Source organism: Chelmon rostratus, chromosome 16 (assembly GCF_017976325.1).
Source record: "Chelmon rostratus isolate fCheRos1 chromosome 16, fCheRos1.pri, whole genome shotgun sequence".
In the NCBI taxonomy this organism is placed as follows: domain Eukaryota; kingdom Metazoa; phylum Chordata; class Actinopteri; order Chaetodontiformes; family Chaetodontidae; genus Chelmon; species Chelmon rostratus.
The window spans coordinates 18,722,119-18,734,193 of record NC_055673.1 but is presented as its reverse complement, the minus strand read 5'-3'; the positions used below and the strand labels follow the sequence as shown (position 1 = coordinate 18,734,193).

Sequence of the window (12,075 nt, the reverse complement as noted above, 5' to 3'; positions counted from 1 at the left end):
GAGATGAAAAGGGAAGCAGTGAGCTAACGCAGGGAGAGCCGCCTGCAACCCTGATTTTGATTGCTGATAAATTGCGTGGTTCTATGGGGGAAGCGGTACCCAACAGCCCTGACCGATTCTCCCTCTCAGCATTCATCAGAGTACAAATCAATTAACTTGAAGAACAATAGTGAGCACAAGATATCAGTATTTTCCCCTGGCGAGAGCCACTGTGCTTTTTTACCCAAGGACAACTGTGTTTCTGTATTGTTTGGCCTACACAAAGCTATCTAGCTTTCGTTCTGTCTCCATCCATCTCTGGCCATGTGTGTGGGGGTGTTGTGCGGAGGTGGCTTAGCAGAAACACAGAGGCACTGAAACCAAACAGGGAGACATTTCCTTGCTACATCTCTGAAATTGATATTGTAATATGCAGTTGTTGTGTGGAGACGATTTGAAGTTCACTCAGCTCTTAAGTGAAAGACGGCAAGAGGGGATCAAAGAGAAACCGTGCAAAGGTGTGTTAAGTGTTTGTTGAGCTTTTAGGTCTGTGATAGAATAGTGCTTGCAGAGTGTTTATTTGGTGACTGCTTTTAAAGATGTTATGGTATCGTGAAGCTGCTGTGTGCTGACTCGGCAGGATGAAGAGGATAAAACAGGCTCTGCCATGTCATTGATGTATGAAGTTATTAATTACAGGGCTTTGGCTAAAAACCACATCTGTGCATCTCTGCTGTCATTACAAAAACCCTGTGTTCATGCATTTTTGGAACAAGGGGTTGGTCATGCCTTATCTAAATAACAAAATTTTCAACAGCACAAGAAGGCAGCAAAGAAATGCAGTGGGAGGAGAGGAGAGATTAGAAGCATTTTACACTCAATTGACTGAATTTAACCTAAATCCGCCTAAACCCTGTTCAATCCCTCTCGCTCTCCACTACTTTCCTATTTTTTTTTCTTCCACCTTTACTCCCTAGACCACCATGGTGTCACTAGAGGGCCTGACGAAGGTCGTCGACCCTTCCCAACTGACGGCTGACTTTGACGGCAGCTTGGACTACAACCACGAAGAGTGGATAGAGGTGAGATTGGCCCACCCGTCCTGTCACTCAGGCCCGTCTGCCTGGTTGGAAAATCTGTCTTAAAATCCCTAAAACCCCCAATGACTTTCAAATTCAGTAGTGCTGTACTGAGTAAGCAGAGAACAGGGCAAGAGACCAAGTTGATGAAATGTATTAGAAATGGGCAGTAGCAGTTTGCAGCTGTAGCAGGTATAGTAGAGGTAATATGGGTCTTATTATAGCAGTATTCTTCATTTAGTTGTGGGTAGTGATGCTGATTAGTCATACTGATGAGCTTACGGACGCTTACTTGGCTGTCTTGCTGTATTTTCATCCAGGTGCGTGTCGCGTTTGAGGAGTTCTCTGGTCACGCCACCCAGATGTTGGCTCGATTAGAAGAGATGCAAGACACCGTGTCAAGGAAAGACTTTCCCCAAGATCTGGAAGGAGCCCGGCGGATGATAGAAGAACATGCTACGCTGAAGAAGAAAGTCATAAAAGCCCCAATAGAGGAGCTGGACACTGAAGGACAGAGGTAAGCATGCATTTTTGTGTTTTGCTCAGTTAAGGTCTAAACAGCGCAGCAAAGGCTGGAAGCTTTTATTCATTCTTTCCTTTAGCTCTTCTTCGTCAGTCATCTGAGCAACCGCGTTAGGGTCATGTCGAAACTGTGCTTGTTCAGCCCTGTGAGTGTCCTGTTTGTAATTGCTCGTAAGCTTTTGCAATCTTTTGTGCAAATGAAGGTTATTCCTTTCATGCACTCATGAAGTTCCAAAGAAATGTCAACTGAAAGTGTCGGTGTCAGCTCAATTCAAAATACTTTCGAGGCGAGCAGAAGTGCAAACAGAGAAACACAAACAGCGAAGATTGATGGAAAGAAAAAGTGAAAAGACACTAGGGTTAATGGCAGGAGCAGCAGCGGGGGACTCCGGGGCAGCGGCTGTGGCCGACCATAACCATAATCCACGCTCACCTCACGCTGTGATTGGCCAGCTGTGTGGAGGTGAGACAGGAGCCAGGGTTAGAACTTCTATCTCAGCTGTCTTTTCTGCGCCAGTCAAGTCAACCATTTCTCATCTAACACATTTCACACAAATGCTTATTTATTGTTATAGTAAATCACAAGCATGAGTAATGCAGCAGTGCACATTAAATCCATCTCCAGGTTGCTCCAGCGAATCCAGAGCAGCGAGTCCTTCTCCAACCGCAACGGCGGAGGCGGCGGCAGCGGCGGCAGCAGCAGCAGCAGCGGTGGGGTGTGTAATGCCGACACCCAGGGCCTGGTGCCACGGATCACCCAGCTGTTGGACAAACTGCACTCCACTCGACAGCATGTCCACCAGGCCTGGCATGTCCGCAAGCTTCAGCTGGATCAGTGTTTCCAGCTCCGCCTGTTCGAACAGGACGCAGAGAAGGTCGGTGGATGGCGGGAGTCGGGGGGGGGGGTTCATTCAGCATGAGCAGCGATGTAGCGGTAATCTATAACCACAGCTGGTGATCACTGTAGGCCAGACAAGTGCCAATACAAACAAAAACTTAATTACACCCACAGAGAAGCATTGATTTATGCTGTGTATGCACAGCTCATGAATTTGTTTTATTTTTGCACTTAAACAGCAGCTTAAACTTCATTTCACACGTAAAAATGGGAGGTAAGAATTTAGCACATCCCAGGATATCAGACAGGGAGGCAGAGGATAGCTTATGCAGGCACAATGCCACCTACTCCGGCTGCCACTCTGACAGCTCAGGTGATGACAGCTGCGGCACAAAATAGAAAGAGACAGCCAGAGAAATTCAGAGATCCATGTTAGAGTGAGTAGAATAAAATAGCAGGTTGCAGCAGCAGGGAAAGCTGCAGTCCTGGATACTGCAGTAGTAGGAGCTTGTTGCTAGGACACCATAGGCCACGAGTTGTTCTCTTGGAGAGCCTGAGAGGATACTCTTAATACAGGCAGTCCATTTCTCTGTATTCTGGCCTGGAAAGATGACAAGTATCCACACACTGCAGCAGTACACAAACACACTGAGGTCTACCCACAACGGCTAAGTGCCAGCTGTTTATTTTTACCTGCTCCTGCAGTGATCTGTGAAAGTTAACGATGAACCCGTACCTTTTTTGTGTATGTTTTCATTTGGCTGGCTAACTTTTTTTTTTTCTTCCATGCATGTGTTCTGTCATTCCCCGTACCTCAGATGTTTGACTGGATCATGCACAACAAGGGTTTGTTCCTGGCAGGCTACACCGAGATTGGCAACAACCACCCCCACGCCGTAGAGCTGCAAACCCAGCACAACCACTTCGCTATGAACTGCATGGTAAGACACACACATACACGCGCGTGCTGATCCGCAGCAGGAGGTAATGCTTTTCCGCCCACTTGGACTATCGAGTCCGTGCCCCGCACTGTATAATCATATAGTTATTGCACTTAGCGACGACCTCTAGTACTGTGCTCGAGTGTTTGTTTAGAGCAGCCTATGCTTGTATGCACTTGCACATTTTCTGTGTGTTAGCAGCAGCACAACCAGGTATTGAGTAATCCTATTCTTTATCCACAGCCCGCCTTATGTAACCATTATGAAACTGTTGAGACGAGGAATCAATCTAGCCGCTAGCGTTTCTGTCCTCGGATGACAAATGATGCCGACAGTTCAATAGCCCTCGCCTCAGTCTCTGCTCCTCTTCTACTTGCAGCACTTAATTTGCTCTTTCCTCAAGCCTTTCTCCTCGTCTGCGCAGCCCTTTCTTTTTCTAAATCTCTTGTTTTTCCATTTCATTCTCACCCAACGTCTGGTGCTTCATCTACCCACAATCCCTCTGTTCAACTGTCTCTTTCCCGCTCTCCCGCTGTGCAGAACGTGTACGTGAATATCAACCGCATCATGTCGGTGGGCAACCGGCTGCTGGAGTCTGGTCACTATGCCTCCCAGCAGATCAAGCAGATCTCAGGGCAGCTGGAGAAGGAGTGGAAGGCCTTTGCCGCGGCGTTGGACGAACGCAGCACGCTGTTGGAGATGTCAGCCAGCTTCCACCAGAAATGTGACCAGGTCAGTCAGAAACAAATACGCTAACACAGATGTAGGACTGCAACTAAAGATTATTTGGAGATTAATCTGCTGAATATTTTGTCAGTTTATTAATTAATGAAATGTCAGAAAATAGTGACAAATGCCCATCACAAGTTCCCAGAGTCCAGAGAGATATTTTCAGATTGCTTGTTTTCTACGAATAACTTGAGTTATTTTCCTTTTAAAAATGACTGAAAGAATGAATTGATGGATTATTCAGTTTCCTGTGGATGGACTGATTGATTGTTTTAGTTCTCCACAGATGTTTGGTCTCCAATATCCCGCTTGCAAGAACATAGAAAATAATCAGGAGTTTCTAACCCTCGAGGACTAATGATACGGGACTTAACATTTGATGCATGGATCATTTTCCAGCATTACCATAACCAGTCACACCAGTTAGCTCAAAACTGCAGAAACAAACTGTCCTCTGTGTCTTTTTAGACAATAGTGTGTTGTATCAGAAGGAAAAGATGGCCTAGCTCCAAAGATAACATAATCTGCCTACAAGCACATCCAAAGCTCATTAATTAAGACATTATATCATGTTTGTTTAATTCTCACATTGATGTACCTTCAGAAGCATCTAAGGTTGACCTCCACTATCTTAAAGGATGCACATGGGCATGTATGCACACACGTTCTGGGTTGTAAAATACCCTTTTGGCTTCATTAAATATATAAGACATACCATATGCATTGCATTAACATATATTTACATACACAATGCAGCATGTAAGTAAGGTGTTTGTTATCTGCTGGTATTTCTGTCTGTGCTCATTAGTCGCTCCACTATGGAATGATTCATGGCCTGAAAAAGCACACGAGCACAATCCCAACTGGGGAACATGGGTGGTACGACTTTTCCGACCTGGAATATTGCTGTCACCACCAGACTTTCATGTTTGTGAGCTGAAATAGAAACAGCTTTTTTTTTTTTTTCCAGAGGGTTCACCCCAACCTTTTTACCTCCACGCACACTGGGAAGCACATTTAAATCTTTGTTCTACTCATCTACATTGTTCCACTTATCAGCAGTAATGAAATCACTTCAGCTCTCTGGTATTTCTTTGAGGCCGGCCTTGCTGCTTGGTTTGTTTTCCTCCCCTCACACACGGGGGTACAGAAAGTTCTAGAAAGTCACCACAGGCCAATGAACAGCACACTCAGCCATGGATAATTCCTCTGAAATAGTCTTAAGAGAGCTCATAACCATATAAAAGGACATTTCTGCATGTTTAAGCTCAGCAATGGTAAAGAAAATGCTCCGCAGGCGATGTCTTGCGCACTCTCCTATGTCTGACTAACATGTGACTCCTGGGAAGAGCACAAGGATGTACACGCCACTGTCTCATGCCGAGTCTCATGTGAAATGCTTTACATCCGAGCGGCAGTTTGCGTCAATGTAAGTGTGCGTTTCTGTCCCTGCAGTACATGAGTAACGTGGACTCGTGGTGTAAGGCGTGCGGCGAGGTGGATTTGCCCTCTGAGCTACAAGACCTAGAAGATGCCATCCACCACCACCAAGGCCTGTATGAACACATCACTGCTGCCTACTCTGAGGTAACCTCACACTTTATCTACATATTTGATGTGCAAAGCCATTAAGCCATAGCATGTTACCTAACTGTATCTTTTCTCTGTTAGTTTAAAATGCACATCTGATATTGAGAGAATTGCTTCTTGTAGGATAAAGTCCAAATGAAAGCTTTTTCCAAGCATCTACAACATCTACATAGTACAACTGTGTACTTTCAATTTAATATCAAAGAAGCAACTACACTGACCATTTTAAAGGAAATGCAGCTGTACAGTGCCAAAAATTACTTTTCATTTCAATTCCTCCTCTGTGTGACTCTTTCATTTATCACTTCTCTTTATGAATTTCTGAGTATGATGTGCGCGTGTGTGTGCGCGTGTGTTTGTGTGTGTTTCATATATATTTTTAACCCATATTATGCCAGTATGCATTTTAAACTCCTGTGCTTTTGTGCTGTGAGTCAAAGAAAATCATAATAACTTGACAACTTCTGTTAAAACTGTTCCTCAGGTGAGCCAAGATGGCAAAGCCCTGTTGGACAAACTGCAGCGACCTTTGACCCCAGGCAGTGCTGACTCACTGACAGCATCAGCAAACTACTCGAAGGCAGTGCACCACGTCCTGGACATCATCCATGAGGTGCTGCATCACCAGAGGCAGCTGGAAAACATCTGGCAACACCGCAAAGTGCGGTTGCACCAACGTCTGCAGCTCTGCGTCTTTCAACAGGACGTTCAGCAGGTGCACACACACACACACACACATATACTACTGTTTATGTGTTTTTGTTTATGTTTATTTTGCATGTGCACGTTTGTTCAAATATGCGGTAATTCCATGACCAAAGTTAATTGCCAGCTTTTTCAGTATAACATGAGAGGGTTGGACAGTAATTTGAAAATAGCAGGGTAGCCTACTGGTTAGAAGGATTCTTCTCTTAATAGAGGGGTTTGATCCCAGTAGCAGCCATGTTTCCTATCAAAATGTCCTTGAGCAAGTTGCTGGAACGTTGCGTCTTCACTCATCACGCGTTTCAGTGGAAAGGAACATTGGAGAAAAGCCTGAAATGTAAATGTTCTCTGCACAATAAAAGCTTGGAGACAAGTACAATGAGCATGCCATAATCAAATGGTCCAATATAATACGGTTGCATCCTGTCCAAAAATCATGGGCATTCCTGAATGTGTTGACATGGCAACTGTTGCTATGGCAACTGAATTGGGTCAGATGTCCATGCAGATGCAGTTCATCCGTTAACGCTTTGAAGGACAGAGTGCAGGGAGACGAGTGCGAAAAGAAAAGGCTCGGTGCACGACCTCGTTCAATACTGTTCATCATTTCTGTCATTCGTCCTCTCTTACACACTCTCGATGGTCATCAACACTTGCGGCTCATCTACCGCCTTAGAGCGCCCCCTCGTGGTTGCCTGCTCCTTAGTGTTTGCCTCACTTTGTGGACGTGTGGTCTCTGTGTGCAGGTGCTGGACTGGATAGAAAACCATGGCGAGGCCTTCCTCAGCAAACACACAGGTGTGGGAAAGTCCCTCCATCGAGCCCGAGCTCTACAGAAACGGCACGAAGACTTTGAGGAAGTGGCGCAGGTAGCTTCAGTTTCTGTAACCCTCTACTATATTACTGTGTTCAGAGAGCTTTTTTAATCATAAGACAGCAGAGTTACTGATTAGTGTCACAACAACTGACATAAAAACAGCTACTAAATCTGCAATGTCATTTTGTTTTATTGTGCCATTTTATTCATTTATTTAATTGTTGAGTCATTTTTTTAGGCAGTTAAATTTCAAGTTGAGACTATGTAACTGAGGGGTTTGGCTGCTGCAGCCTTTTTTTGTCTGGTATGAATGTTTGCTAAAACTTATCAGCTAGCTTCAGTTTGCTAATGCCAGCAATGATTCTATCACTCTTCTCATTCATGCTACTGTTATAGTAGGTTGAAGCATTCAGCATTAAGTCATGAGTCACATGTGTCTGCAGCAGTTTCTGTTCAGGAAAACATACATCGTCTCAGTTTAAAACGTAGTGCAGCTGTTTCCTCCTAAATTTGCCTTAAATATCAGCCTTGTTAGTTTTAGTTTCACATTGTAATCTTAATGATCTATTAGTTGTAAATCCTAACACATATTATGGGGTGTATTTTGCCTAAAATGTTGATAGAATGTGACTTAGTACATTTAATCAAGTACACATTTTATGAACTTGCTGCGTTTACTGAAGTAAAGGACCACTTACAAATGAGAACATTGTGTAGAATCCGTGCATAGAATGTCAGCTGTGATCAGCTTTAACCAGAACATATTGGTATCAGCCTTCTGATATCCCATCGTAATTAAGTCACATGTTTCTGTAGCATCTTTCTCTTCCTCTTTATGTCACATTCACCCACTCTCTGTCTCTGTTTCCTCTTACTAGTTGTCTCTGTGCAGCTCTGCGATCTCTGACTCTTATCAGTGTATGCGTCTCCTGCATATCCTGTTTGTCATTTTGTCCCTGCCTCTACTCTTTCTCTCTGCTCATCTTCAAAATATGTTTTACTTCCATTATATATATATCGTCTTTCTGGGTTAATCCACCCCTCTCTCTCCATCCCCGGCCTCGGTGTAGAATACGTACACTAATGCAGACAAGCTGCTGGAGGCGGCCGAGCAGCTGGCCCAGACGGGAGAGTGCGACCCAGAGGAGATCTACCAGGCCGCCCACCAGCTCGAAGACAGGATCCAAGACTTTGTTCGCCGCGTGGAGCAGCGCAAAGTCCTGCTGGACATGTCTGTCGCCTTCCACACGCACGTCAAAGAGGTAGGCAGGGAGGATGACGCAATGCTGAAGTGGATGGTGGGCTGTGTGTTTGTGTGGATGAGAGCTTTCACAGCGCTCTGTGAGCAGCAGGGAAATAATTAACGGATAAAATGGAATATGTATGCATTGTTTTATCCAGTTAGTCGCATAGAGGTTTTAATTTTTTAAAAATCTGAGAGTGTTTCTCCAGTCCTCACCTTATAAATGAGGTTCAGGTTTAGGCGAGGGTGATTTTAGAGGTTAGCCTTGACCGTGAATTTGAGATGGTGAGTCAGATGGTCACTAGACTGTCCTCTGTGCATGTCATTAAAACGCTTTTGTAATTATAGTTGATGACAAATTTGTGTTACTGTTTGCATGTCAGGGTGTGATCACAGTGCGTGCCTTTGTGTCTATTCTGTGATCAGAGTGCAAATTTTTGATATAGTGAGATTTCACACCAGTCTACCTAAATATTTTATATGACAATTACCATGAAATGTTGTATCATCATGTAAGAACACTCTGTGCTGCTATATATATACATATATACACGCTAATAAATGTCCTCCTGTAGCTGTGGACATGGCTGGAGGAGCTCCAGAAGGAGCTGCTGGACGACGTTTACGCCGAGTCGGTGGAAGCCGTACAAGATCTGATCAAACGCTTCGGCCAGCAGCAGCAGACCACATTGCAGGTCACCGTCAACGTCATCAAGGAGGGAGAGGATCTCATACAGCAGCTCAGGTACAGATGAATGTGCCTGACTATTATACATTTAGATGCTCTGTAAAAAGCATGGTGTATAGAGAGCATTGTATTAAGAAATGATTCAGTGCCACAACCACTTATATTAACCTTTTAATGAATCTTGTGAGGTAATTCTTCAGTTGTACAATAACTGTACAATAACTGTACGTTTTCTAAAACTCCAGCTGGAACTACATCAAAATCTACAAATCAGTTGACACGGAAAATGTGACACAACTAAAACTGCTCATCCGACAGTGAACTAAAACCAGCCTGAAATTCAGCTCTGATGTGAACAGAGTCTGTTAAATTAGTATTAGTACCAGCTGAGTCAGGCAACTACAGAATAAAAAAAATAATAAACTGATGCCAACCGATCTGTTAAGCCACTTTAACCAGTTGTTAAGAGAGAGAATCCAGCAGCAGTGGAAGAAATCAAGATAATAGTGCACATGCTGTGCCCAACAAATGAGGCAGTAATCCTCTGAGCCAACTGGTGACAATAAAAATGTTGAAAAAAAAAAAACACATGCAAAAACTGGTCTTCTTACATAATGGTTTTCTTCTAGTCTTTCCTCTCAATAGAGCTATGGCAAGGCAGTTCACACATGGGACGATTTGGAGTTTTATGAATGCCTAAACGTATGCAACGAAATTGTCTTTCAGTGTAATTTTGAAACAAGATGCATGAAAACCAAAATCACAGAAAAGATGAGAGGACGGAAGGAGGTGTTGGAGAGGTGGATGCAGTTGACCCTTATTCTCCAGCTCTATTTTTATACAGAGGATGTTCCAGTCCCTCTTCTTCCTCCCTTTTCATCCACCCCCTTTGAGAGAAGGAGAGACTTCTCTCTGTTTCTCTCTCTCGCCGTCCCTCTCTCCCCGGTGTATTGGCTCCTCTGTGAATTCTTACATAAGTCTGCCACACAATTAGACACGCGCTCATAAAGGCAGCCTCCCCGGGAGCCATCTGTAATTCTACACACCTTTCGCTTGTGTGCGTGTGAGACTGTGCACACGTGCCATCACGAATGCGCCTCTGAGTTTGGGAGTGCATCTGTCACGCTGATTAATCAACCTCTGAGCCAATCAGAATCCGTCTGACCTCCACTGTCGTTGCTTACTCATGTTTTGCCCCCCGGTAAATCTCTGGTGTCCGTGTGTTCATGCATGGTGCATGTGTGCATCTGTCAGATAGATGAATCAGGATCTGTATGAGCTGCTTCACTTTGCCACTCACTGGATCTGTGGTCCACATTGTGTGTAGTGTTAAACCATTAGTAGCCTTTTATGATATAATTAGATTTTTTTTAATAGTGCTATTAATCGGTGTAAATCAGTTTATCAATGGAAATCTTTTTTAGTATGAAATTATTCTGGTGCAACAGATCAAACAAAGGATGGGGAAAAAGCAACACCATCTAACACACAGAACTAAACTGAATAATATTAAATTCATTCAAAAAAAGTAATATGTGTATTCAAAAGGATTCATCTTGACACAAAGGATAGTGCTTGTGATGTAAAAAATAGATGGGAATTAGACAAATTCAGTAATGAAATTAGAAAGGACATGATGGATAGGAGAGGGTGTGGTCCATGTTTTTCAGGGACTGCCCCAAATTCTGAAACTTTTTAAATAAAACCAGTCTTAAATACAGACTTACCCTTGAAACCATGTGAACCAATTCTAGGGAAATTTTGTATAGACATGTGAAAATAAACATTACAAGCTCAAGTTCTGGTTCATACTGCATACGCATAAAATGACAACCAGTAAAAAGCAATTAAACAATTAAAAAAAATTAAGAAAAATCATAACATTAAAAGCTTAAATAGTCTAAAAATTTCATGATGCACAATCAAATTGTGCTTGCTTTCTCCAGGCAGAAATGTCCATAATTTAAATCGAAATAAACAGATATCAGCAACCTTTTCTGAAATCTACTGATTAGCTGTGTAACTGCTGAATAAGCCACTCCAGGCTGTGCTATGCAGCAGTTTGTAAAGCAGCTAAGTTCGCTTGGCGTCATGCCCAACTGTGTCTTTATAGCTGTTTTTTTTTTTTTTTTTTTTCCTTGTTGTTGTTGTGCAGCGCGGCCTCTCGCCACTTTTTGCTTAATTGTGTGTTTCTGTTCCAGGGACTCGGCCATCTCCAGCAACAAGACGCCCCACAACAGCTCCATCAACCACATCGAGAGTGTTCTGCAGCAGCTGGACGAGGCCCAGGCCCAGATGGAGGAGCTCTTCCAGGAGAGGAAGATCAAACTGGAGCTGTTCCTGCAGCTCCGCATCTTCGAGAGGGACGCTATTGACGTGAGTCTGCTTGGGAGGAGGAGGAGGGGTCATGTGTGTGACAATCAGCCAGCTTAGTAACTTCTCAGTGATACTACTGATAACACTATTTAAAAAAGCAGATCTAATGTCAATAAATATTCACGTGTATGTGGCCTCTGAAAAGTGAAATTTGTCCTTCCTCAGATAATCTCTGACCTGGAGTCGTGGAACGAGGAGCTGACAGGTCAGATGAATGATTTTGACACGGAGGACCTGACGCTGGCCGAGCAGAGGCTGCAGCACCACGCCGACAAGGCCCTGACCATGAACAACCTCACCTTCGATGTCATCCACCAGGGACAGGAGCTGCTGCAGTATGTCAATGAAGTCCAGGCCTCTGGTGAGTACACTACCCAGACTGTGCTGTACATACAGCACCACACCATGCAGGGTAGCCATTCGTCTTTGAAAGAACATAAAGCTTTGTATTATGTCTATGTCTTCAGTCTATAGATGGTATTAGCAATCACCTTCCTTGTACTCATTTCCTTTTTACTGCAGTTTTCCTTAGCGTCTTTGATTAGCTTTCCTTCATTTAGCTTTGCTG

General features: G+C 43.8%; 1 protein-coding gene across 5 annotated transcripts in view; it reads left to right on the top strand.

Annotated features, from left to right (window-relative positions):
• The window catches only part of trioa (trio Rho guanine nucleotide exchange factor a), a 70,819-nt gene that overhangs the window by 35,817 nt on the left and 22,927 nt on the right, over window positions 1-12,075 (top strand). For all 5 annotated transcript variants that reach the window (XM_041955936.1, XM_041955935.1, XM_041955934.1 and 2 more), the window contains exons 6-17: window positions 957-1,061; window positions 1,379-1,575; window positions 2,206-2,455; window positions 3,237-3,359; window positions 3,900-4,091; window positions 5,544-5,675; window positions 6,163-6,393; window positions 7,130-7,252; window positions 8,271-8,462; window positions 9,019-9,188; window positions 11,333-11,507; window positions 11,673-11,868. In XM_041955936.1, coding sequence (XP_041811870.1) covers window positions 957-1,061; window positions 1,379-1,575; window positions 2,206-2,455; window positions 3,237-3,359; window positions 3,900-4,091; window positions 5,544-5,675; window positions 6,163-6,393; window positions 7,130-7,252; window positions 8,271-8,462; window positions 9,019-9,188; window positions 11,333-11,507; window positions 11,673-11,868 — 2,086 coding nt within the window. The remainder of the gene's footprint in view (window positions 1-956; window positions 1,062-1,378; window positions 1,576-2,205; window positions 2,456-3,236; window positions 3,360-3,899; window positions 4,092-5,543; window positions 5,676-6,162; window positions 6,394-7,129; window positions 7,253-8,270; window positions 8,463-9,018; window positions 9,189-11,332; window positions 11,508-11,672; window positions 11,869-12,075) is intronic.